The sequence below is a fragment of the Oryctolagus cuniculus genome, chromosome 6 (assembly GCF_964237555.1).
Source record: "Oryctolagus cuniculus chromosome 6, mOryCun1.1, whole genome shotgun sequence".
NCBI classification, from domain to species: Eukaryota; Metazoa; Chordata; class Mammalia; order Lagomorpha; family Leporidae; genus Oryctolagus; species Oryctolagus cuniculus.
This window is the reverse complement of record NC_091437.1, coordinates 67,593,427-67,618,388: the sequence shown is the minus strand read 5'-3', so window position 1 is coordinate 67,618,388 and position 24,962 is coordinate 67,593,427. Positions and strand designations below refer to the sequence as shown.

Below are 24,962 nucleotides of genomic sequence, written 5' to 3'. Positions count from 1 at the left end.
GCCACCTGGGCAGGGGTGGCACAGGAAGCTAACCTTGCCCAGGGCGTGTCAGTTGGCCTGAACATGCTGTCACCGTGGAAACAGCACCTTGTCCCGGGTTCTGGAGCAACAAGTTCCTGTCTTTCTGGAATCATCACCGACTACCATCCATGACTAACGGGCTCTAGAGGAAGGGACAAGAATGTCCCCCACCCCGTTTGGGAACTCTAGGCCGTGGGTGCTGTGACACTGGGCCCAGTCTCTATCAGGGTTCTCCAGAGGTGTCTGCTAGAGGCTCCGACCGGGCCTACCTGGTTCATCTTGGGCAGATCCTTGATGGTCTCCTTCTGAACCTCTCTCTCCTTGGCCCACATGCGAAGGTAGTGCCGATAGTCTGGAGGGCTGGTCCCCTTCTCCTCTGTGAGTCAGGAAGAAAAGACATGAATCTCTGTTGGACGAGAGAGGGCTGGGCTGGTATTGGGGGTGGTGGGCTGGACGACTCTGCCCTGCAGTAACTTGGGCCGTTACAAAGCACCTTTGCACTTGTTGATGGGTAAAACGCCCACTGGTTCCCCTTAAATTAGCTGAAGGGACTGGCTCTAAGTGGATGAGGATGGCCCCAAGCCTGTGTTCCGGGATGGTCACAAGAACCCCACGGAGGCCGTGAGAGGCCAGTGTGAGAAGCGGAGGGCTATCAGGCACTCACAGGGGGCAGGCCTGGTGCTGAGGGACAGCAGACTTCTGTGGCAGTGGTGTGTGTGTGCGTGTGTGTGTGTGTGCGAGGTCATTCCCCTGAAGACGTCAGTGCCTTGTCAGGACACACCTGTCAGCCCCCCTCCCCGGGCTGGAATCTCCCGCTGTGACTGGGGATGGATAGAGCAAGCAAGGGCTCCCAGACTTCAACCCTGAGATCCGGCCAGCATGGGGGCAGGACAGCCCGTACCTCCTTGTTTTTCTCGGCCCTCCTCGTTTCCAATTCCTTCTCGTTCTTCCTGCGTTAGTGTCTCTGCCACCCGGGAAAGAAACATAACATGGAGAGCCTCTTCCTGCTGCTGTGACCGCAGCCCACCGGTCCCGGCTGGTCTAGTCTGATTCTGGTTCCCCACACGGCAGTGCCTGCTCTGCCTGACCCTGGGCCCTGACCCTCGGCACCGCAGCAGAGGAGGGCCTGGACGTTTCTCTACTTGGTCACATTAAAGCAAAAGGCAGCTGAATCCCCACTTCTTTTCCAGAGGAATACACAGCTCACCACACTGTTTCTGCTATACAAGTCCGAGACCTGATGAATTCTATGGTTTCTTTTAGAAAAGGTCACACTTGGGGATTCCCACCTGCGACTGCCACATTAGTCGGTGAGAAACGAGACACAAACCCCGTGCTCAGCACTGCTTCAACTGCCACATCTGCGGCAGCTGGCATGCTGTGTGGCCTGTGTGCGAACGTGAACTTGGGAAGGAGCAAGCTGACCTGCTCTCCCAGGACTGTTCCCAGGGGCAGTAGGGCTGGTGGAGCCTCAGGTGAGGATAGCAGTAGCTCCGCCCTGAACTGCTGTGGTGGCCATGGGTGACAATGAAGGGCCTCTCTCTGCTCAGGCATCTCATCATGGACTGGAACCCTTGCTGCCTGGGTGATACAGGATCTGAGGACGGGGTCTTGTACCACAAGGCCCCTCCCAGAAGCACATGGGACAAGCTTAAAGCGTCCTCAGTTTGCCCAGGTTCTATGTGTGACAGGAAGTGCACCTGCTTCTCTGGTCTGTTCATTTAAGACAGAAGCCCTCAGGGTTCCTACTGAGACTCAAGTAAGCCTTCTACACCGTCAGCAGGACTGCAGGCACCTTGATATGCACTACTTTTTCATTTCCCCTGCTGGGCCAGTTCCTTGGTGTGCATTACTGCCACGTGAAATCACAGGGCAGAGTTGTTGCCAGCTGTGTAAGTGTATGTCTCGCCCAGCTGCTCACCAGTTCCCAGGGTCCAGAACGCCCTCATCACCGTGTGTCTGGTGCATTATATGTGGCCTGAGGGTGAGCTCTAACTCGCACTCAACATTTGTATTTTTCTCTTCATGAGACAGTTCTGTGGCGTGTGCAGATGTTTTCCAAGGAGAGCATCTATTGTTCCCTCTGGCCGCCTCTGGGCCGTGGGTGCAGTGACAGCTTTTGCCTTTCTTTCCTCTGAACGTGTGGACCCACGGGCACGTGGTGCTGGGTGCCCCACTTACTACCCATCCCATAGGTGACACCCCCTTCTCCTCCACCAGGACGGTCCTGGAGGGTCTCCGGGACAGAGAGCTTCGAGGCCCAGAGACCAAGGGAGCCGTCCTTGCTGCAGGGACTGACCTTGAGCCTCCCAGGGCAGGAAAAGATCCAGATCTGAGGTCAGAGGAGATGCTGGAAGGGACAGCAGAGGAACGGAGGGCAGAGGAAGGAGGAGCCAAGATCCAGGCAGACAGACACAAGAGAAACAAGAGTGAGAACGCCTGTGGGACACCTGGCCCCTGGAAGCCAGGGCGGGGTCTGGCCTGAGGACCCTCCCAGGAGCCCCAACCCCACCCCCAGGGCCACGACTGGGAGCCTTGGGAGTCTCAGAAACACTCACCTTCTGAGGAGCTGTCCTCTGTGAAGTAATGGGTGGCTTCCAGGGCTGACTCGGCTTCCTCTGGGCTCAGGGCTGCGCTCGGAGATGTGGACAAAGTGAGGGCTGGGAAAACTGTGAGCTTCTGGGTTCCTGGACAGACCTCACTCTCCCCACTGGGCACGCCTGACCAGTCCTGGCACCCACCGACATGTGTGGCAGTTTTACTGGTGATGACTAGTTCTGGTTATTTGTTACTTCCTGATCCTTACATGAGTTTGAAAACACAGGGTCTCTGTCAGGTGAAGGTGCAGTCAATGCCGTGGGAGGGCGGGGTCAGAGGGTGTCCAGGGAGTGGTGCACCACCCTCTCACCCCGGATCTTGCTCCCGCAGGCACAGGCCCAGAGACCAGCCTGTGCCAGCAACCTGCTCTTCCCACTCTGTCCTATCTTGGAGACTGGTCCACAGCAGCAGCCACTTGCATTTGCTAAGCAGTACCCAGGGCTGCAGGTCCACATGAACCTGTGTAGGGGGCTCATTCTTCCCAGTACATGGAGGAGTACAATGAGGGGCATAACAGTGCATGTGGCTCATGGCCCTGCTCTCTTGACAAGCCCCAGAGCTCCAGCTCCCTGGAATATCTCCCCCCATGCTGCCTGGAGGCCCAGCACTACCGGAGAGCCTGTGCCCACCCTCATACAAGGGGGTGGGGGGAGGGGGCGCTCACCTGGGGGGAGGTGCAGCTTGTAGAGCACCTTGAGCTTTTCAGTCAGGTCCCCGTGGTACATCCCACCTGTGGGGGAAGGCCAGGAGGAGGGCATGCTGTGAGGGGCTCCACGGCATGGTGCAGGCCCACTTCAAAACCCCTCCCTAGTGGGCTGTGGAGAGGCCCTGGGAGTGAGCCCGAGGCCTGCTACTCTCCTGGAGCACTGCCCAGTAAGCTCAGCCTTCCCTGGGGCCAGCTGCCCCAGCACCCAGCCACCCCAGCCAGCTGAGGGAAGGAGGGGCGGGGCAGGGCTGGGCTCCCAGCAGGCCCCAACTGGTCTCTAATGGGTCAGTTCCTCTTCCCTCATCCAGGGCCAGATGCAAGGGCTGCCTCCGCTTGCTGTGGTGGAGGCAGATTGGCCAGGGATGGCACAGGAAAGCCAAGGGCAGGGTCAGCTCCTTGGTAGGCCCCGGAGGCACTCACTCATCCCAGTCACGAACTCCTTGAAGTTTATCAGCGAGTCCCTATTTTTGTCCAGGAGCCGGAACATGCGGCCCGCCAACACAGGTGTGTGGGTGCCACAGGCCCAGGGTGTCAGGCAAGCAAAGAGCTCCCGAAACTGGCTTGCATCGATCCGGTACTGCTCCAGGTAGGGCAGGCTGGGGTCCCGGCGGGCGGTCGCCGCATGGTTGCTCCCCCAGTACTGACTTGCCAGGTGCTTGGCCTGTGGGGACAGTGTGGTGAGATGGGCCGGTCCTCGGCCCCCAGGTTTCTAGGAGCTCTAGGCTGGCCAGGTGTCCACCATCCTCCTCCGTCCCAGTTTGTAGAGCCCTGGCCCAGGCGGTTCCCCATCTCACGGGCCCTCTTGTGCTGGTACCACTAGCTGCTTGATAATCAGTGGGTGATGAGACACAGAGCCCTTGGACAACCTGTGAGGGGCACACCCAACTCAACCACTGGGCCCTTAGGCCACAGCATGGTGGCCACCTGGGAAATTGAACCTGAGGCAGTGAGGGCAGTCTGAAATGGCAGCAGAAAAGACAGGTGGTGTGGGCTGCTCTCTAGCTCCTCTCTCCTTTCTGCTAACAGCACCTAACATTTTTGTGGGGAACCTCTTCTGTCCCACCCTCAAACCACGGAGTACAAGGGGTGGTACTGCCTGTAACCAGGGGTGGGCAGGGTAAGTGCATGACTCACATGCAGCCACAGTACCTAACTTGAGCCAGTGTGGTCACTGGAAAGACAAATTCTCTTTCCTCCGGGGTTACTGAGAGAGCCTGTCCCTGGAGCTGCCAACAGCCCCGCACCTCTGCAGGAAGAGCAGTCCAGAGGACATCAGAGGTGGGAAAGACAGGAAAGTGCATCTGAGCACCTGGGTCCAGCCACGCCTAAAGCGGTATCCCTAAACTTTTCAGTTACTTGAGCCAGTGAATTCCCTCTTCTGCATAAGCTGACTTGAGTGGATTCTCTGCCACTTAAAGGAGTGTTCTCTCTGAACTCCAACAAGGATTACATTCCACCACGTGAATTTCATGGCAAGTGCGTCTGAGGATCTATTTCTCTTCTGGCCGGAAGCTCTGATGCACTTGGAGGACAAAGATGCAGTCCTGGTCCCTGCCCCTGTTCAAGGCTGTCACCTTAAACACCATGTAAAGGTCTTCCAGCTCTTCTATTGAGAAACCAATGTCCCCAGGTATAGCTCGGACCTAGAAGGAAAGAGACACAGGATGTACCAGGAGGCTGTGAAGTTCCTGCTATGGCAGGAGCTGCTGCCTCGGTGTCCCGGGTCGGCCAAGCACACTCAGGAGAGAGCCTGGCCCCTGCTTGCCTCTCACCACCTGCCCTGCCAGTCAGTCCACACTCCCTGAGGTCTGTGCCCTGGTGGGGTGGGGGACACAGAAAGAGGGAAGCTGTTCAGCTCCTGGTATCCGGATCCCTGCTGAGACCCTGCTGCCCGCTCTAGGGAAGGGGTCCCAGAATTGCCAGGCACTTCTCTTTCTTCAGTTAGCTGGAGTTGGTCGGATTCTGTTACTTGTGACCAAAGGGGCTTCAGAGTGTCTCACAGGTCTGAAGAGGAGGGCTGCAGGTATGGGGGCAAAGTCGAAGCCCTGGCCTTGGCAGTAAAGAGACTGTGAGCAGATCCTGTAGTGGGGGCAACCTGACCCCTCCAGGGCTCAGGAGGACAAAGGCTGCGGCAGAGGCGGTCAGAGGGTAGCTGAGTGTTGCATGGGGCAAGGGCAGGGAACGTGTGACAAAGCCCAGGACGGGACATCTTGGGAAAGCTTGGCCTTTGGGGTATGGGGCCTCAGAGAAGCTTCCCACAGACCCATCTGTGAGCAGAAAAGATGACTGAGACTTCTGCCCACTCCCCCTAATTTGTCCAGAGACTCCTGGGTTCTGGTTCCACACAACATCCTACCCATGGCACTGGTGCAAAGGCAGCGCAGGGTGCCTGTGGCACTCTGTGTCCCACCCCACAGTGAGAGCCACCTGGTCCCGTGCTGCAGCCCTGCACCCTATGCCAGCGTACCACGCTCCTCTTGGCGGTATCCTCCAAGGACTGGATCACTTTCAGCCTCTGTTTAAACCGCATCTGTTCGATGTCACTGGCTCGCAGACTGCTGAATTTCTGCAGGCAGGGGTGACCAGGTGAGAGGAGGCACAGCCAGAGCACAGGGCTGTTACCACCCATACCTGCTCATGCCCCCGTGTGGCCTTGCTGGGTGCTGACCTCATAGGACACCTTGAGGAGGTCAAAGATGTCCGTCTGTGCAGGAGGGTCATCCCCACTGGTGAGCAAGGCGTGGAGGTGCGGAACCGGGGGTGAGGTGCTCTGCTTATTGACCACATTGTCCAGGCATCTGTGTGGGTTGGAGAATAGCTATGAAGACCACCCACGGCCATAGAAAGGTCTTGGGAACGGGAGACCCTCTAGGAGGCCAGAGTGCACCCTGCCAAGTTAGGGAGCTCCCCTCAGGGTTGCAGAGAAGAGACCTCGCCCCCGACAGAAGGCCCTGAGTGCCAACTCAGAAGACACCAAGCTGTCTTCTGGCGCCATGGCAAGCAAAGACCACGCGCTTGGAGGGATGGCAATGTTTGCCCTTGTCAGGAAGAATTAGACCAAAGGGCTGAGTCTCAGCAGGGTCAGCAGAGGGCCTGCTGTGGTGGTGTCTGCAGTAGCCCAAGGGACCTGGCTCCTCTAGGACTAAAACCTGGGAACCTAGTCCAGCCAGGGCTCCTCACCCCTGAAGAGGCCCACATTGTCTCACAGGAAAGAACAAGAGGCAGGGTGTCCTGACCCCAGGGTAAACACACAGCTACCCAGCCCAGCTACTTGGGAGGCCATGACCCTGCCTGCTGGGCAGGTTCACTAGAGACACCTAGGCTGTCCCTGGTGACGGGGGGTAATCCAGGGCAGGGAAATGCAGGACTGTGCAGAGCTCAGAATGAGCCAGGAGGGTGCCTGGGCATGGCTCTGACAGGCTTGGTGGCCAAGCTGGCAGGTACTGACTGCTCCTTTGTATGGAAGACAAACACTGGCATGGGGAGTTCTGTCCCAGGGGAGGGACAGGGTGAGTCCTGTGGGATATTGGTAGGAGAGGGACTAAAGCAGAGAAACCCACGATGAGGAGGCATGGGTGCAGGGAAGGGGCAATGTGGGCCCGTGACAAGACAGTAGTAGTGCATCCACGAGGGAAATCCACAGACTTGTCGGGAGGAGGAGGAAGCTAGGCTAGGCTGGTCCTGGGCCTCAGTTGTGAGAGGCCAGGCATCAGCTCACCCCGCTGTGTGGCAAGCTCTGAGCAGCGGGGCTTGGGCATAGGGAAGTAACAGTACTGAGCTGGGAAAGGTGTGGCCAGAGCTGCCTCCGTCTGCTGGGCTGGAGGCCTCGCTGGGCAGCTCCTTCCTGACCACCAGCAGGTTTCACCATCGCCGGGGTCCCTTCTCCGGGGCACCCCGAGAAGGTTTCCTTAAGCACACATCTGAGGCACCAGCTCTCTCCCCGGGGTTAAAGAGGTCCAGTTCTCATATCAGAGTGCCTGGGTTCGACACCTGGCTCCAACTGCAGATTCCAGCTTCCTGCTACTGCATGCCCTGGGAAACAGTGGTGAGGGCTCAGGTATCTGGGTCCCTGGCACCCAGATGGGAGACCTGGATTGAGTTCCTGGTTCCTGGCTTCACCTGGCCCAGGCTCAGTCATTGTGGGCACTGGGGAGTAAACCAGCAGATAGGAGCTCTGCCTGCTTGAATGTCTATCTCTTGAATTAATTTAAAAAAAAGAAAGGAAGGAAGGAAGCTCTTTCCTGCCCCCTGATTGTCCCTGGGCCCTTGGTGGGTGTGGCCACCTGATGTTGACTGAGCAGCAGCCAGGGCTGGCAACAGGCAGGGTAGAGGGGCCTGGCCCGGTCACCTGCCCAAGATGGTCATGGCCTCGCCCTCGTCATTGCAGCCCAGCAGCTGCTCCATGTTGGCGTCCAGGACAGCCAAGGCCACCTGCAGGATCACCTTGATGCCCTCGTAGAAGAAGCAGTCAACAATGACCACAGCACTCTCGAAGGGCATGACGCTGAGGAAGAGGGTCAGGAACCAGGAGAGCGAGATGCTGGAGATCACCCCCAGGTCCTGCATCTTCTCTGACAGCTGGGGCAGGAAGTCTCTCGTCAGCTCCTCGAAGATGCCTTGGTCCACCAGGGCTCCTGTGGGGAGGGTGGCGGAGAGGCTGAATGGGGAGCCAGTCCAATGGCCTCAGGTGACCCTTGGTAGGGAATGCCAGGGTCTGAGGCCCTCCGCAGCCCTGCCAACTCACTACAGTGAGGGCTGGAAGGTCGGGGAGAAAGCAGCCCTGTAATTGTTCTTTCTACGGCGACCAAACCACGGCATGGAAAGGACTGTTCATTCCTCTGTACTTCCCTTTTCAGGAAGGCTCATTTCCCCTTGAAAGCGTCAGGAGCAAACTGTGAATAGACACAGCTCTACTGGACTCGGGCTGGTAACTCCGAAACCCCGACAGGAGTGGCAGGATGGCAGAGCACAACAGACTTAAACATATGCACAGGTAAATGCACTGGTAAGGCTGGGTCTGTTTGGTCACAGACTTGTTGGAGGTGAGTTTGTAATAGTTACAGCTCAGCAACAAGTACATGGGGGTGCACTATACTCTCTGCTTTTTCTGCTTGAAATTTTCTGTAGCAAAGAAGTTTACGTAAAGTTTGATGGATGGGAACTCAGGCCTGGGGTAGACTCTGACAAATCACTGAGGGTGGCAGACTCTGTGGCTGACAGCGACTCCGAAAGCCGCACACAGGCAACAGTGTGGGCCGTGCAGGCAGAGGCCTGGGTGCTCTCCCTTCCTAGCCGTGTGACTACTTCACAGCTCCTCTGTAACGTGGGCCGGATGCAGACTGCAGGATGGCTGAGGGGCCTCAGAGCTCAGGGTGGGAAGGACACAGCACGGAAGCCTGGTCTGGGGCAAGGCTGCCTCTCTAGGGGAGCCGCTGGGCAAGTGGAGACTCAGACAAGGCAGGCAGTCCCTCGGGCCACTTACCCACCACCCTGGTGTTGTAGTAGTCAGGCAGCATGCGCTCGCAGAGGGCGACCAGGAGCCAGAAGGCCTCCTCCTCGCTGCCGTAGAGCAGGAGCACCGAGGTCACGATGTTCATCGCCTGCCGGGCATAGGGACGGTGGATGGGAAGCTTGCGCTGCTGGCCAACACATAAAATGTCCCCTCCCAACACCGGCCTCCTCTAATGGCATGCCTGCCCCACTCTGGGCAATCTTCCAGCAGGCAATTTGCAGGAAATCAACTTGACAGAAACACACTGGCCAGGTGAGAAGGCCCTGGGAGGACAGGGAGGGCAGGCATCAGCAAGGACTCTTTTGGGTGGTGGTGTCTGCTGAGCTGCAGGGTCCAGCTGCAGGACCTCCAGGTGGGGAGGAGCTGTGTGGCCAGGCCATAGCCGTGCACTGCAGTAGCTGATGCTAAGACTCAGGAAGAAGCGGCTATCTGGCAAATTTGTTTTTAAAAATTATCTTTTTTTTTAAACTAATTTTTAAAAGATTTGTTTGAAAGGGAGAGAGAGAGAGAAAGAGAGAGAGAAATCCATCTTCCCTGGGGGTAGGCTAGGCCAAAACCAGGGCCAGAAAGCCTGGCCACATGGCTAGGCCTCCCACATAGGTGGCAGGGGCCCAAGTACTTCAGTCATCTTCTGCTGCGTTCCCAGGTGCATCAGCAGGAAGCTGGAATACCTGGGACTCGAATCTGTACTGATTTGGGATGCACAGCTTTGCCACAAGGCCAGCCCTAACAATGACCTCAAGCACACTGCACCGGTCTCTGTGAGTTGGTAATACAGCACACAGAAATTGTGAGCAGTTGGCTTCCTTGAAATCCCAGTGCAATTTAAGGTAAACAGAAACCATTTGATCTGGCCAGGACAATGGCCACTAGATTTCAAAACCAAATTGCCAGAAATGCATCTAAAATCCCCAGTGATAGCCACTGCCAACAGCCCAACAGAATACAACAAATGCTGGCAAGAAGAACCCTTGGGAATGCTTGGTGGGCATGCAGAAGGTGCAGCTGCTGTGACGTGTGGAGGCTCCCACGGCGTCCAGCACAGGGCCACCGTGTGGAGGCTCTTGCGGTGTCCAGCACAGGGCCACCGTGAGACTCAGCAGTACCACCTCTGAGGACACACCCTCGAGAACTGAAAGCAGGGACGTGGGCAGCTGTCACAGCAGCCAGAAGGCAGAGCAACCCCGGTGTCCGCCAGTGGGATGCATGGGCAAAGAAAACATGGAATATAAATCAGAATATGACCAAGACTTAAAAGGAAATAAATTGGGGCCAGCATTGTGGCATAGCAGGTTAAACTGTCACCTATGACTCCAGCATCCCATATGGGTGCCAGTTTGTGTCCTGGATGCTCCACTTCCGATCCAGGTCTCAGCTAATGGTCTGAGAAAGCAGCAAATGATGGCCCAAATGCTTGGGCCTCTGCCTCCCACATGGGAGAGTAGGAAGAAGCTCCTGTCTCCTAGCTTCAGCCTGACCCAGTCCTGGCTGTTACGGCCATTTGAGAGTGAACCAGTAGCGGAATGAAGATCTCTATTTCCCTTTCCCTCCCTCTAACTCTGCCTTTCAAATAAATGAGTAACTCTGTAATTTAAAAAAAAAAAAAAAAGGGAACTAGATTGGGGCTCCCACTGTGGCACAGAGGGTTAAGCTTCTGCCTGTAACACTGGCATCCTATGTGATCACTGGTTTGAGTACTGGCTGCTCCACTGCCAATCCAGCTCTTTGCTAATGCACCTGGGAAAGCAGAAGATGGTCCAAGTACTTGGGCCCCTGCCATCCATGTTGGAGACCGGAATACAGTCTGGCTCCTGGCTTTGGCTGACCCCACTGGGGCCATTTAGGGAATGAATCAGCAGATGGAAGAGCTCTCTACCTTTTAAATAAATAAATACATCTTATAAAGAAAAAACAGAAAAGGAAAGACGTTCTGAAACATGCACCAGCATGGATGAAACTTGGACACTGGTCAGTGTGATAAACCAGTTACAAAAGGACAGACTGCATGAGGTCTGAGGTGTCCAGGACAGCAAAATGCATGGAGACAGAACAGAGACAGTGGTGGCCAGGGGCTGCGGCGTAGAGAGTGTTTAATGGGTACACAACTTCAGTTTGGCAAGGTGAGAACATCCTGTGGATGGATGGTGATGATGGATGCACAACAATGTGAATGTACCTAATGCCACTAAACTGAACGCTTAAAAATGATTGAAATGGGGCCTACGTTGTGGCACTGGGGTTAAGCGTCTGCTTGTGACATGAACATCCTATATCGGAGTGCTGGGTCAAGTCCTGGCTACTTTGCTGCTCCTCCTCCTTCTTCTTCTTCGTTTTTTTTAAAAGATGTACTTTTTTTTTTTTTTTTTTTTGGTGCCGGTGCCACAGGTAGAGGATTAACCTACTGTACCACGGCACCAGCAAAGATTTACTTATTTATTTGGAAGGCAGAATTGCAGAGAGGCAGAGGGAGAGAGGGAGAGAGGTCTTCCATCAGCTGGTTCACTCCCCAGATGGCTGCAATGGCTGGAGCTGTACCCATATGAAGCCCAGAGCCAGGCATCAAGAAATTCTTCTGGATCTCCCACGTTGGTGCAGGGGCCCAAGGACTTGCGCCATCATCTACTGCTTTCCCAAGCCACAGGAGAGAGCTGGATTGGGAGTGGAGCAGCCAGGATTCGGACTGGTGTCCATATGGGATGCTGGCACTGCAGGCGGCAGCTTTACCCACTACACCACAGTGCCGGCCCCTACTCTGCTTCTGATGCAGCTTCCTGCTAATGCAACTGGGAGGGCAGCTGAAGATGGCCCAAATACTTGGGCCTCTGACATCCATGTAAGAGACTCAGAGGGGAGTTCCTGGCTGCTGGCTTCAGCATGGCCCAGCCCTGGCTATTGCGGGCATCTTGGGAGTCAACCAGTAGATGGAAGATATCTCTAGCTCTCTCTGTCCTTCTCTTTGTCTTTCAAATAGGTTAATAACTTTTTTAACAAAAATGATTAAAATGGTAAGTTGTATGTCTTATATATTTTATCACACATACAAAAAAAATAAGTTGGGCCAGTGCTGTAGCGCAGTGGGTTAACACCCTGGCCTGAAGCACTGGCATCCCAAATGGGTGCTGGTTCGAGTCCCAGCTGCTCCTCTTCCGATCCAGCTCTCTGCTATGGCCTGGGAAAGCAGTGGAAGATGGCCCAAGTCCTTGGGCCTCTGCACCTGCATGGCAGACCCAGAAACTCCTGGCTCCTGGCTTCGGATCAGCGCAGCTCTGGCCATTGTGGCCAATTGGGGAGTGAACCAGTGGATGGAAGACCTATCTCTCCCTCTCTGTCTCTTCTCTCTCTGTGTAACTCTGACTTTAAAATAAATAAATAAATCTTAAAAAAAAAAAAAAAGATGTGTGAGCCACCTCCAGGGTAGCGCAGCACTTTTTTTTTTTTTTTTTTTAAGTCAAACGCAGGACCAAGAATAGAAGCACAAAGACTAGAAGCACAAAGACGACAACACATGACATGGGGATGAGATGGGTGATTGCTACTGTTTCTAAGTTACATCTGCCCTGTGGCCTTCCTGGGCTCCTTCCTGGGGTCACAGGGCACTGTCACAGGTGCGTGAGGCCACCACACAGGTCCAGGGCCCAGCACCTGTTCCTGCAAGCCTCTGGTCGGCGGAGAGACGCTTCTTCTGAGCCCCACTAAGCCCCTTTACCTGGCAGTAGCCGATGGTGGGGTTTCGGAAGGCGTAGGCAGTCAGCACCCGCCGGAGCGCAGCGATGCCAAGTTCGTTTTGGAAGGCGGGGTGCTCGGGCATGGAGCGGTGGAGGTCTCGCTCGATCTCCTCCGTGGCCAGGCTGTACTTCCCCATGGACTTCTCCACCAGCTCAGCGTAGTAGCCGGGGTGAGTCACCATCTCATTCCAGGCCCCTGGGGAGAAACAGGGGGCAGCTGTCTCTCCTGCCCCTACTGGCACTCTGGTGGCAATAACAGGGCAGGCTGGGTGCATCAATGCCCCAGTGAGGAGGGGTGGGACTCTGGGGTCTGTTACAAGGTGTGAGGCCATTTCCTAGGTAACCGCTGCAGGGGAGGAAGCCACTTTGCCCGGGGAAGTTCAGATGGCCGACATGCCGGAGCCTGTCCAACCTTGGGAGGGCAACCCTAGTGCTGGGTGGGCTCATGTGAGGAGAGCTCTGGGGACTGTGCCTGGCTGAGCCGAGTCTATGAGCCACGGGACCATGCTCACCAGAGAAGAGGAGCCACAGCTCTCCTCGCAGGCTCTCGGGGATGCCCTTCAGGACCAGCTCCCGCGTCTTGGCCGTGCGGTACATGCACATGCCACGCCCATACTCAAAGAAGTGGATGTCCCAGGACTCCTCTTTCATCTTCTCCTTTGCCTGAGGGGAAAGTGAGGTGTGGCATTTGGGGTTCGAACTGTGTCCCAGAATACCAAGGCCAGGTCAGGAGCCCTCCGCCCTCTGAGCCCTGAGGGAAGCCTGCTATGTAGATCACAGAGAAGGGGCTAGGCCAGCAAGCTGGAGTTCCCGAGTGACTCCAGGGAAAGCCCAAGCAGAGCTCGACAGGCTCAAAAGCCTGCAGCTCTTATGAACGCTGCCTGCTATGCATCTCAGGCAGAGGGGCCACTCCCCACCCCTACACTGTCCCCGAGAGCACTGCCCATTGGTCAGCCCCGAGGGACTGAGCCAGCCAGGAAGGCACAAGCCCAGAGCCCGATTCCGGCTTTCCTCTTGAGAGCTTAGCTGTGGACTGAAGCCAAACGGCAGCGCTTGGGGCTCACCCCCTTGACTCCGAAGTCCTCCACGGGCGAGTTTCTCCGGAACAGCTTGAGCAGACCCTGGGAAGCAGTTGGCACCTCTTGTGCACAGAAGCCCCGGTGGCCACTGAGCGGAGATGATGGGCTAGTGGGCTGTTCTGATGTCTCCGGAGAAGCTGGGAGAAACTAGGAAATAAAGCAGGGGAGGAAGAGCTCCTAGCACCCGGGCTGCTGAAGGGGCTGCGGCCCCACCCTGAACTGGCGTTGGACAGAGCTACCTCCTGGAGCATGGGCTGCGGGGCTTAGGGCTGGGCTGGTTGAATGGGAGGCTGTGGCCAGAGCCAGGCCCTCACCCTTCCTCTGGCCAGCTGGACACCTCCATGGTCCTTGAGGTGGTCTCTTACAAGGGAAATGGGCTCTAGGGATCCTGTGGATGGGCCCCTCTTGCAGTGAGGTGCAGGCAAAGGAGAGAAGAAACAGCCAGGAAACGGCTCATGGGCCCTTGGACTCTTCCTACAGAAACAAAACAAAACCTGACTTAAGAGATTTTTTTCTGTTTGTAACAACTAAGCAGGTTTCAGCCAATCACAGGCAGCCAATGGTTAGACCATGCCCACAGAAGGCAGAAGCCTGGCTGTGGTCAATCAGGCGACTCTGCTTGCCTATTTCCTCTGCCCGTTCTGAGTGCTGCCCAATTCATGACCTGTTCTTTGCCCAGATGAACTCTACTAAATTTGTCTAAAGCTTTTAACAATCTCCTACTGGGTGTGGCTGTCAGGGCAGGCACTGGGATTCCTCACACTGTGTTCTGCTTATTGCTTCCCGGGGTGCTTTCCATGTCCTGACCTCTGGGGTGCACAGATCAGCTTAGCTCCGCAGCGGACAGCCGCTGTTGGTATCTGCCCTGACTCCTCACCCCTTCACTGTCCTTGGGCTGCCTGCTGTATCAGTGCAGACCCAAGTGCTACAAGGGGTAGCTGATGGCTCAGACCTGGCCCCATCTGGTATCATGTCCCCTGGCCACAGTGACTGGCTAAGGAGTGGACACTGAGCTGGCTCAGCCCTCATCTTGCCAGCAGATAGAGGCTAAGCTTGCACACCACCAAGGTGGGGAGGTCTCACTTCAGAACTCAGGTCCATCTTTCACAGAAACACTAGAACCTGTGATATGCCAAGTGGTGGAGGTGGCACCAGACAACCCTGCTCCTCTGACCACTGCCTGTGGGGCTGACTGCTGGCTGCAGGCACTTGACTCCCAAGGGATCTTGCCACCCATGGTGATGGCTGCTCTAGCCCATGTGGTTGGAGGTCTAGAGCTGGTGCCCATGTCTGCCTGTTCTCCCAGCAGCAGGAACAACCTCACTCTGCCAGGCCAGTGAGGTACCCTTTGGCCTGTCCCTGCCTGGGCGGGGCTTCCCTCTTCTTGCACCCTCCTGCCACCTTTGGTCCTGGGGCCACAGTCCCATTCTCTGTGGTCCTTAAAGGCGAGTTGTGGGGCAGGCATTCGGTGGCGTGGTAAAGGCATCACTTGGGATGCCCACATCCCACACTGGAGTGTCTGCGTTCAGGTCCCTGTGTATGCAGGAAGGCAGCATGTCATGGCTCAAGTACTCGGGTTCTTGCCACCCACCTGGGAGACTCAGATTGAGTTCTGCATTCCTGATTTTGACTCGGCACAGCCCTGGCTGTTGACAGCATCTGAGGAGTGAAACAGTGAACTGGAGACCTTTGTCGGTCTCTTTCAAATAAATAAAAATTAAAAAGGAGCCTTGATTTCATTGTGGTGATGTACTTATGTGTCAAAAACTGACCCAACTGTACCCTTTAAAGTATGAAAATTTTACCTGAACAAAACTATTTTTTAATGTTGTATTTTTAAATTTAATTTCTTATTTTTTACTATTATTTTTTAATTTGACAGGTAGAGTTATAGACAGTGAGAGAGAGAGACAGAGACAAAGGTCTTCCTTCTGTTGGTTCACCCCCCAAATGGACGCTACAGCTGGAGCTACGCCGATCTGAAGCCAGGAGCCAGGTGCTTCCTCCTGGTCTCCCATGCGGGTGCAGGGCCCAAGCACTTGGGCCATCCTCCACTGCCCTCCCAGGCCACAGCAGAGAGCTGGGACTGAAAGAGGAGCAACCAGGACTAGAACCAGCGCCCATATGGGATGCCAGTGCTGCAGGTGGAGGATTAACCAAGTGAGCCATGGTGCCAGCCCCTGAAACTTTTTTTTTTTAAAGATTTATTTATTTGAAAGGCAGAGGGAGACAGGAAGAAGGAAGGAGAGAAGAGATTTTCTACTTGCTGGTTCACTCCTCAATGCCTGCAACAGCTGAGGCTGGGCCAGCCTGATGTTAGGAGCACAGCCCAGTAGTCCCTCAGGTCTCCCACATGGGTACAGGGGCCTAAGGACTTGGACCATCTTCCACTGCCTTCCCAGGCACATGAGCAGGAAGATGGATTGGAAAAAGAGCAGCTGGGACACAGACCAGCACTGGAATATGGGATGCTGGCTTCACAAAGCTGTGGCATTACCCACTGTGCCACAACGCCAGCTTGTAATTTTTTTAAAGGGGGCAAGGCAGACAGAGAAAACTACGAAGTCCCCACTACAGTCCACCCTTCTGCCCCTGGCTCATGGTTTAGAGATGGATTTGGGGCACACTTTAATACATTTTTATAACCAGCTGCTTACATCAGTAGGTGTGACCCCAGTACAGCTTGACAGCACTAGACTGTCGAGCCTGCTTTCCACTTGGGTTTCCCCGAGAGGGACCAGGCCACAGATGGGCGCACACAGGCCATGGAGGATCTCAGCAAAACTGAAACCTCAGGCCAGGCTCCAGGACATGCCCCGTGTGACAGACACGAGCTCCCAGCCCAAGGCTGTGCAGAGCCCTGGTAGAGTCACACCTCCCCTTCAGGCTCACGGCTGTTCAGTGCTGCCTGGATCCTACTCTGCTAGTCTATTCCTCTCCCCACCTCTAGTAACTGTCTCATCTATCGGTCTGGTACAAACTTCCAAACCACTGGCTTCCTATTTAACGAACAGGCAGAAGCAGAAGCGATCTGAAACCACAGGCGCACTCCCTGCTAGGCATGGGCCCTCTCTCCAGCAGGGCCCTGGCTCTCTCCCCCATCTCTCCCTTCCAGGACAGGACCATCTCCCATCCAAGTACTGTGTAGGCCTGGACCCTGCTTAGCTGCCGAGATCAGACGAGATCGGGCATGTTCAGGGTGGTGTGGCCGCAGACTACAGGGCCTTCTCTAGCGTTACCCCCACACCTCACCTCAACACACAACTTTGTTGGTACTGTCCAGGAAACCCCCGTCTTCAACTGGGTGCTCACACGTTGTGGTCACACTGTAAAAAATTATCAAGGTACACACCACAATCTGTGTTCTTTAGTGTACAGTCATCCCATGGAATCCACAGGGGCTGGTCCCAGGGCTCCCAAAGACACCAGAAGCCATGGATGCTCAAGCACCTTGCACAAAACGGTGCAGTATTCATATATAACGCACATGCCCCCTCCTGAATGCATTAAAGCGTCCCTAGATTCCTTGACACATGCTATGCAAAACATAGTTCCACTGCATTGTTTAGGGAATGACGGCAAGAACAAGGTCTGTGCAATTTCAGCACAGACATATCTTTCCTCTGAGTATTTTGATCCATGCATAAGGAACTCATGGATATGGAGGGCCTGCTGTTCCCTCTTTCAGCAAAAAGTGAGGCTCCCTCAAGTGACCCCCATTATTCTCTGCCCACCTTATGCTAAGTTTCTGGAAAGAGTTGGGTAACTCATTATATCCTTTTCCTTCTCAAATTTTTTCCCTGTCTACACCAGAGGGTATATGTGTATGTTCTCATAGTTACATTAAGTCCTTCTTTGTGAGACAATGATGAGTCCCGACTCCACACCAACATCTGATGTAAGTGGTGCACTGTGACTTTGACCTGTCCCACTTTCTGCACTTTCCTACCCCATGCTGTCCCTGTCCCATGTCTCTATCATCAGAGCCTGCAAAGTGTACCTGTCTCCACCTTTATCCCCATTATCTACCTTATTTCTACAGTGCTTATGCTAAAGCCTCTCCAGTCACTTCTGGGGTCTTTCAGTAGTCTCGGGAGGTGGCAGAGCCCCCAAGCTCCTGGACACAGTCTTCACTGCCTGTGTGTTCATCTGAAGGCCGGTATGGCTGGATATAAAATCCTAGGGTCAGTTTCTCTTACTGTGTATCTTCACAGTGTCACTCCATCTGTACCAAATGTTACTGCCAGAAAGTCTGATGCCTGTCTGATTTTCCTGACTTCACAGGTGACTTGGCCTTTTTGATTGGTAGCCCAAAATAATTTTTAAAAGTATTTAAGATTCAATTATTATTAGATTATATCTCAGTATAGATTATTCTGTGATTTTCCCAGACATATAATGTGTTCTCCTATTACATAGCTTCAAGAATTTTATTTCATAAAGTTTTCTGTAACCATAGTTTCTATTACTTATTATTCCATGGCTTTTGTTTTCTGGGAGAGCTTCTATCACACATAAGTTTGATCCTCTTTGCCTGACTTCATCACTTCTCTGGGCTATTATTTTCTCTTCCTGTTTATTCTAATTTTACTGCATTAGTCAGCTTCTCATTACTCTAATGAAATACCTGAGGCAGCCCAATTTCATAGAGGCTTGTTTTGGCTCGAGGTTCTAGAGGTTCGGAGCCCACTTGGTATGAGGCAGGTACTGGTGAGGGCCTCAGGCTGCATCGCACCCAGGAGGGAGCACGCATGTCTGTCTGTGCCTGTGTGGTCTCTCTCCCTTTCCTTACAAAGCTACCAGGATCCAAGTGTGGTGGCTCCACCCTAGTGACCAAACCGAACCTAATGGCTCCCATGGTCATGTCATGTCTATGACTTTGGGTTTTAAATTCCTGCATGAGTCTGGGAGGACAAGTCATATTCAAACAAAGGCACCCATTTTTCTCCTACCCCTTCCTATTTTACGTAACGTGCTTTCTAGGGTATCTGCTCGTGCTTGTGTTTTTGCTTGTACAGTTTTTGCTTCTCAAATACTTCTGTATATGTTTTTCTAATTCTCTCCTGAGTCCTGTCAACTCTTTTCATATTTTTCTGAACACTTTTTTTATTTATAGTATTCTTTAGTATTTTCTAAAGTTTTAATAATTCCTTTTGGATCATTTTGAAATATAAGGTTACAGTTTTCATTTGCTCGAGGAAATTGATTTCATTGTCCGTGGAAGGTTGGTTGGTTTGTTTGTGTAATATCTTTGTATAGGATGTGAAAAATCTTTTTCTATTGCTCATGTTTACAGGGTAGGAATTTTTCTGTGCTTTTAGGAGATGTGCTATGTGGGGGGGGGGGGCAGATGTGGGTCGGGGGCTTTCTGAACCTCATAGTTGGAAGGCTCCTTCTCCTGCTGCGGTCTGTGTGGCCTGCTCTCTCTAGGACTTTCTGAGACTGGCTTTTTCTTTATGCCCAGTGTTCTTGAGCTCAATCTCAGCTCTTTTTTTCTTTTTTTTTTTTGAGGGGCCTCTTTCCTTCTGGAGGAAAGTTTCTGTTGGGTGTTTCTGAGGCCTTCAAGGGTCTGGTCTGCACTACCATTCTTTGATCATCCCTCAGCCATTAGCAAATCTCCATGTTATTGCTTTTTTTTTTCTTTAAATATTTATTTATTTGAAAGTCAGAGTTACACAGAGAGAGAGGCAAAGAGAGAGAGAGAGAGAGGTCTTCCATCTGCTGGTTCACTCCCCAATTGGCTGCAATGGCCGGAGCTGTGCCGATCTGAAGCCAGGAGCCAGGAGCTTCTTTCCAGGTCTCCCATGTGGGTGTAAAGGCCCAAGGATTGGGCTATCTTCTACTGCTTTCCCAGGCCATAGCAGAGAGCTGGATTGGAAGTGGGGCAGCCGGGTCTTGAACCAGCGCCCATATGGGATGCCAGTGCTTCAGGCCAGGGCATTAACCCACTGCACCACAGCGCTGGCCCCTGGGTTTGGTTTTATAACTCATGTGTAAATTTGCTCCCAGTTCCATTGGTTGTTTCTCAAATTCACTTGCTGAGGTTTCCATTTACTGAATAGAAACCCAAAAGAAGTTAGAGCAAGTACTCAGATACACACACGTTTACCCCAGTGTTACAATAACCAAAAGGTGGAAGTAACGCAAGTGTCCATTGATGTGTAACAAAATGTGGTGCATACAGGGGTTAGCATCGTGGTGCGGTAGGTTAAACTGCCACTTGGGACACTCACATCCCATATCAGAGTGCCGGTTTAAATCCCAGCTACTCTGCTTCTGATCCAGCTACCTGCTAATGCACCTGGGAAGCAGCAGATGGTTGGTCAAGTACTTGAGTTCTTGCCACCCATGTGGGAGAATTGCCTGGAGTTCTTGGCTCCTAGTTTCAGTCTGGCCCAGCCCCAGCTGTTGCAGACATTTGGGGAGAGAACAGCAGATGGAAGGTCTGTCACTCTGCCTTTCAAATAAATAAATAATTAAAAATGTGGCATTTACAGGCAAAGGATGATTATTACTCATCCTTAAAAAGGAAGCACTTTCATCTGCTGCGACAAAGATGAACTCTGAGGATCATGTGAGTGAAAAGAGGCAATCACAAACACAGACACTGTGTGGTTCCTCTTCCATGAGGCACTCAGAAGAGTCAAACTCACAGAGGCAGAAAAGATGGTGGTTACCAGGGGCAGGGTGAGGTGGAATGGGAAGTTATGTTTTATGGGCAGACAGCTTCAGTTTTGCAAAATCTGAAAGTTCTGTGGATGTGTGGTAGTGATGGCTGAACACCAATGTGAATCTACCTGAAGTCACTGAGCTGGCTCCCATCTCCCTCACAGCAAAGCCAAGGTGTTCACAAGGGTCTAAGGGCTGACCGTGACAGATCTTCCTGCCACCTCTCCTAACTTATCTCCTGCACTAGGGCCTTTGCCAAGCTCAAGCTGCCTCAAGGCTTCTGCACCTGCTGTTCCCTCTGCCTCAAACCTCCTTCCCCAGATATTCTCTGGCTCACTCCCTTGCTTCTCTCCAATTCCCTTTCACATGTACCTGATCACAGGCTACCCATGAGCAAGAGACAGAGTGAGGCTCCTCCTTTCCTCTGGCCTGGGCACCTCATCCTGCTTCAGTTTGACTCATAACCCGACACATACATGTAAACATCTCTTACCAACTCTCACTAGCCTCTAAGCTCTCAAGAAGCATAGGTTCTGTCCATTTGTGCACTGCTCTGTTCTTTCTTTTTCTTCTTCTTCTTTTTTTTTTTTTTTGGACAGGCAGAGTGGATAGTGAGAGAGAAAGACAGAGTGAAATGTCTTCCATTTCCGTTGGTTTACCCCCCAATGGCTGCTGCAGCTGGCGCACTGCGGCCGGTGCACTGCGCTGATCCGAAGCCAGGAGCCAGGTGCTTCTCCTGGTCTCCCATGCAGGTGTAGGGCCCAAGGACTTGGGCCATCCTCCACTGCCTTCCCGGGCCATAGCAGAGAGCTGGACAGGAAGAGAAGCAACCGGGACAGAATCCGGTGCCCTGACCGGGACTAGAACCCGGGGTGCCGGTGCCACAGGTGGAGGATTAACCTATTGAGCCATGGCACTGGCCTCTGTTCCTTCTGTCTGGAATGGCAACTGGTATCTAACAGGAACTCAACATAAACAGGCTGGGTGAGCATGTGGCGCATGCTCGAACAAGGCTATGGTGTGTGCTGACTCGGGTCTGTCAGGCCTTGTCATCCAGTGTTGAGCCTCATGAAGGAAGGCATCCTGCTCACATACCCCTTCATTCAATTTTTTTAGAGATTTATTTACTTGAAAGGCAGGAAGACATTCCGTGCACTCGTTCACTCCCCCAGATGGCTGCAACAGCTAGGTATGGGCCAGGCTAAAGTCAGAAGCCAGGAACTCCATCCAGGATTCCCAAGTAGGTGGCAGAGGCCCAAGCACTTGGGCCCTCTTCCACTGCTTTCCCAGGTGCATTAGCAGGGAGCTGGCCAGGAAGCAGAGTAGGTGGGACTCAAACTAGCATTCCAACATGGGATGCTGATAGGGCGAGTCGTGGCTGAACCCACTGCTGGCCTCCACCTAATCCATCCTTACCCTTTCTTACAGCCCCAGATCAATCCTAACTTCTTTCAGGAAACTTTCTTTAATGTCTCCAATCCATCCTACCTACTCAATTCCATAACTACTCAACAAGGTATTGGGCATCTACTACAGGGAAGGAAGGGCACTGTGGTGCCAGGGTTGCTAACTTTCACAGAGAAGTCAGATCTGTGGATTTATATGTGGACTCTTCTAGTGGTTAAGTGTTTTTGCAAGTTCAGGTTAAGCAACAACAACAGAAACACACTCATCTTGGTACCAGGAAGCAAGGAAGCCACCAAAGATGAATAGGGATGTGTCTGAAGGTCAAAGTATCAACCTGAATAAGGTCCTCCTGATCCCAGATGGAGCAATGACTAGGAAGAATGGACACTGACACCGCGAGTTGCTAATCCACAGCATATTTACATGGTTCACCATGACATTAGCAGATAAACATTGGCGGCTGGCTTTGTGGCACAGCAGGTCAACCCACTACTTGTGACACTAGCATCCCATATCAAAGAACTGGTTTGAGTCCCAGCTGCTCTGCTTCTGATCCTGCTCCCTGTTAATGTGCCTGGGAAAGCAGCAGAAAATGGCCCAAGTACTTGGGCCCCTGCCACCTATGTGAGAGACCAGAGTTGAGTCACTGGCTTTGGCCTGAACAGCCCCAGCTGTTGCATGCATTTAGGGACTGAACCGGCAAATGGAAGATCTCCCTCACTGTGTCTCCATTTCTCTGTCACTCTGTCTTTCAAATAAATAAATATTTTTTAAAGAAAAAACATAAAAAACCAGTTGGCCACATTAGAGGAGACTAGAAAACCAACTCTTCTCATTATGTTGACAACTGGTGAGTAGAAGGCAAGAGTAAAGCATTTATTCTGCCTTTCCCAGCAGCCGTGCCTTGTGTACCCGAATAATTCAGGAAGGGACATTTCTCTTTATTTGGGTGTAGAGTCAGGGTGTCACCATTTTGTAAACCCCAACAAATGGCAAGATCTAGGCAATGCTTGTCCCTGATTGACAGCGGCCTTATAGACGTGACCAGGTGCTAGAGGTACACCACTTCTCAATTCTGCCTGCAGGTAGGCACCTCACAAAAACCAACAGAGCCTGAATCTGATCGAGGTTCTGGATGTCACCACTCAACTCACGTTGAGTGGGGACGAGGGGATGAGGTGCCTGTAGATGCCTACAGGGGGAAGCAGTCAGCAGAAACCAGACCTTGGGAGATGCTGCAGCACAAACGGCCCAATTCCTTCAAAGGAAAACCGCAAGTGGAAAAAGGGAGGCACACAGAAACCTATGGATCAAAAGGGATGGAAGAGACCTGCCCTCCACTTGTAACATCGCATGGTTTTTGTGCCTCAACACCAATAATCCAACTGCAAAAAGCACAACCGCATTTGGGAAAAAGTATTTGATGACTCAGAGGGATGGCTGTTGGTTACGCATGTTGGTATACTAATGGAACCACAGCTCAGTCTTTAAAAAGGTGCCTTTCCCTGTAAGAACCTCATTCTGAACGACTGGAGAGGGAAAGGCTGTGTGAACAAACCTGCATTAGTTTGACCAGGATTTGGTTCTTGAACTCAAACAGGACATTAACTCATAAGTTACTGGTGCCAACTAGGTGGAAACAAACTGCTGTGGAGATTAGAGGTGCGGCCTAGCAAGGCCTTGGGTCACTGAGGGCGTGAGGTGGAAGGCAGCTCTCCTGGGAGCTTGGTTCTAACAGCCGGAGTCCAGCCCAGCTTCTGTCTCTATTTTCTGGCTTTCCCTGCACTCCTGCTCCACCACTGCCACACCAGCTGCCAAACCAATGGGGCCACTGGATCTTAGAAACAAACCTCCAAAACCATGAGCTAATTAAACCTTTTCCCATTGCAAGGTCAGTTTTGTTGGAATTTTGTTGTAATAACAAAAAGCTGACTAACTGGAGGTGGCCCAGCCTCTGGTAGTGGCCCTTGCTCTAGGTGGAGCAATTTAGGAAGGGCGGAGATGAGGGTGGCTGACGGACAGAGAATTCTCAAGGGAACAGGCCTTGAGGCATGCTGGGTCAGAGTGGGGACTGGGGTGTGTTGGGGGTGCAGACAGGACAGGGACAATGACAAGCAGTGGGTGTGTGGGCTGGGCTGGGCTAGGCTAGGCCAGCTCCTGCACACAGGAGCTCTCCAGCTCTGTCCTCCCAGCATAAGGCCTGCACCACAGAGGCCAGGTTCCAGCAGGGAGGCTAATGGCTGCCCTGGCTCTTTCCTGGTCTCGTCCCCACCCTACCACTCCCAAGAGGCCACTCTCACCTCAGGAGCTGGATCCACAACGCTGGCCTTTCTCCCCACAGTGCTGCTGCCTGGCTGTTTGGATGGCGTTTTCTGGAGGAAGTCAGAGATCCTCTGAACCAAGAAATCACGATCTTTCAGGTTGGCAAATAGGAAAGTCATTTTACTCTTGGTGCTGATGGACAGTGGGCTAGGCAGGACACTGGAGCTGTCAGCTTTTTCAACAATGGTCACCTGAGAAGGCAGAAGTATTCTCTTGGGTATTTGCATCTTGTGCTGTATAGCTGAATGTGCTTGACTGGATCCATATGCCGACCCTGCTACCACGTGCAGCGTGGGGCACAGTACCTGCATGTCTAAGTCCCACCTTCTCACCTGTCGACAGGGCCTTTGGGAGGACAGTGATATAAACTGTCCTAGTCTGGCCTAGGACTCTGCTCAGCCTAGCTGTGGTCCCACTGACTTAAGACCCATGACCACTGGCTCCAAAGCAAAACTGGAGGTTTGTCCCTGCGATACCTGCGAAGGTATGGGTGGTGGAGCAGCTTCAGTCTCCTGAGAGTGGAGGACACGGGATGAGTTTCTGGTGGGTGGCCCAGCAGAGCCCCAAGGCCCAGGGAGAGGACATGCAGGCTAAGCACGGTCACTGGGGCGAGTATGGACAGAGCCTGAGCTGAGGCCACTAGCTGCTTTGTCTAGAAGGCAGCTGAGCTGAGAGCTGGTCCAGCCAAGCAGGAGCTGGGAGGAGCTAGTGCATGGGAATGGGGGTGGGTAGTGGGCACAGTGATTGCTCTGAGTGGGTGATGAGGCTGGTTGGGAAAGGGGGTGAGAAAAGGCTGGATAAGCAGCACAAAGTGGGGGACTGTGTGTGTACATGTGAGGGTTGTGTGTTGTGTCTATGTGAGTGTGTGTGGGGTTATATGTGTGAATGTGTGGTGTATGTGTGTGCACGTGTGAGGGTTGTGT

General features: G+C 53.2%; 1 protein-coding gene across 7 annotated transcripts in view; it reads right to left on the bottom strand.

The window, feature by feature from the left end:
- The window catches only part of TBC1D9B (TBC1 domain family member 9B), a 45,674-nt gene that overhangs the window by 2,009 nt on the left and 18,703 nt on the right, over positions 1-24,962 (bottom strand). The window contains exons 7-23 of one of the 7 annotated variants that reach the window (XM_070076508.1): positions 24,018-24,230; positions 15,233-15,300; positions 13,956-14,115; positions 13,627-13,788; positions 13,075-13,225; positions 12,544-12,758; positions 8,808-8,925; positions 7,674-7,959; positions 5,994-6,123; positions 5,793-5,891; positions 4,900-4,968; positions 3,746-3,986; positions 3,284-3,349; positions 2,580-2,651; positions 2,321-2,371; positions 923-985; positions 291-397 (exon numbers count right to left, since the gene is read on the bottom strand). In XM_070076508.1, the coding sequence (XP_069932609.1) occupies positions 291-397; positions 923-985; positions 2,321-2,371; positions 2,580-2,651; positions 3,284-3,349; positions 3,746-3,986; positions 4,900-4,968; positions 5,793-5,891; positions 5,994-6,123; positions 7,674-7,959; positions 8,808-8,925; positions 12,544-12,758; positions 13,075-13,225; positions 13,627-13,788; positions 13,956-14,115; positions 15,233-15,300; positions 24,018-24,230 (2,271 nt within the window). The remainder of the gene's footprint in view (positions 1-290; positions 398-922; positions 986-2,320; positions 2,372-2,579; positions 2,652-3,283; positions 3,350-3,745; positions 3,987-4,899; positions 4,969-5,792; positions 5,892-5,993; positions 6,124-7,673; positions 7,960-8,807; positions 8,926-12,543; positions 12,759-13,074; positions 13,226-13,626; positions 13,789-13,955; positions 14,116-15,232; positions 15,301-24,017; positions 24,231-24,962) is intronic. The other 6 variants (XM_070076509.1, XM_070076510.1, XM_008274986.4 and 3 more) reach the window with 6 other exon arrangements.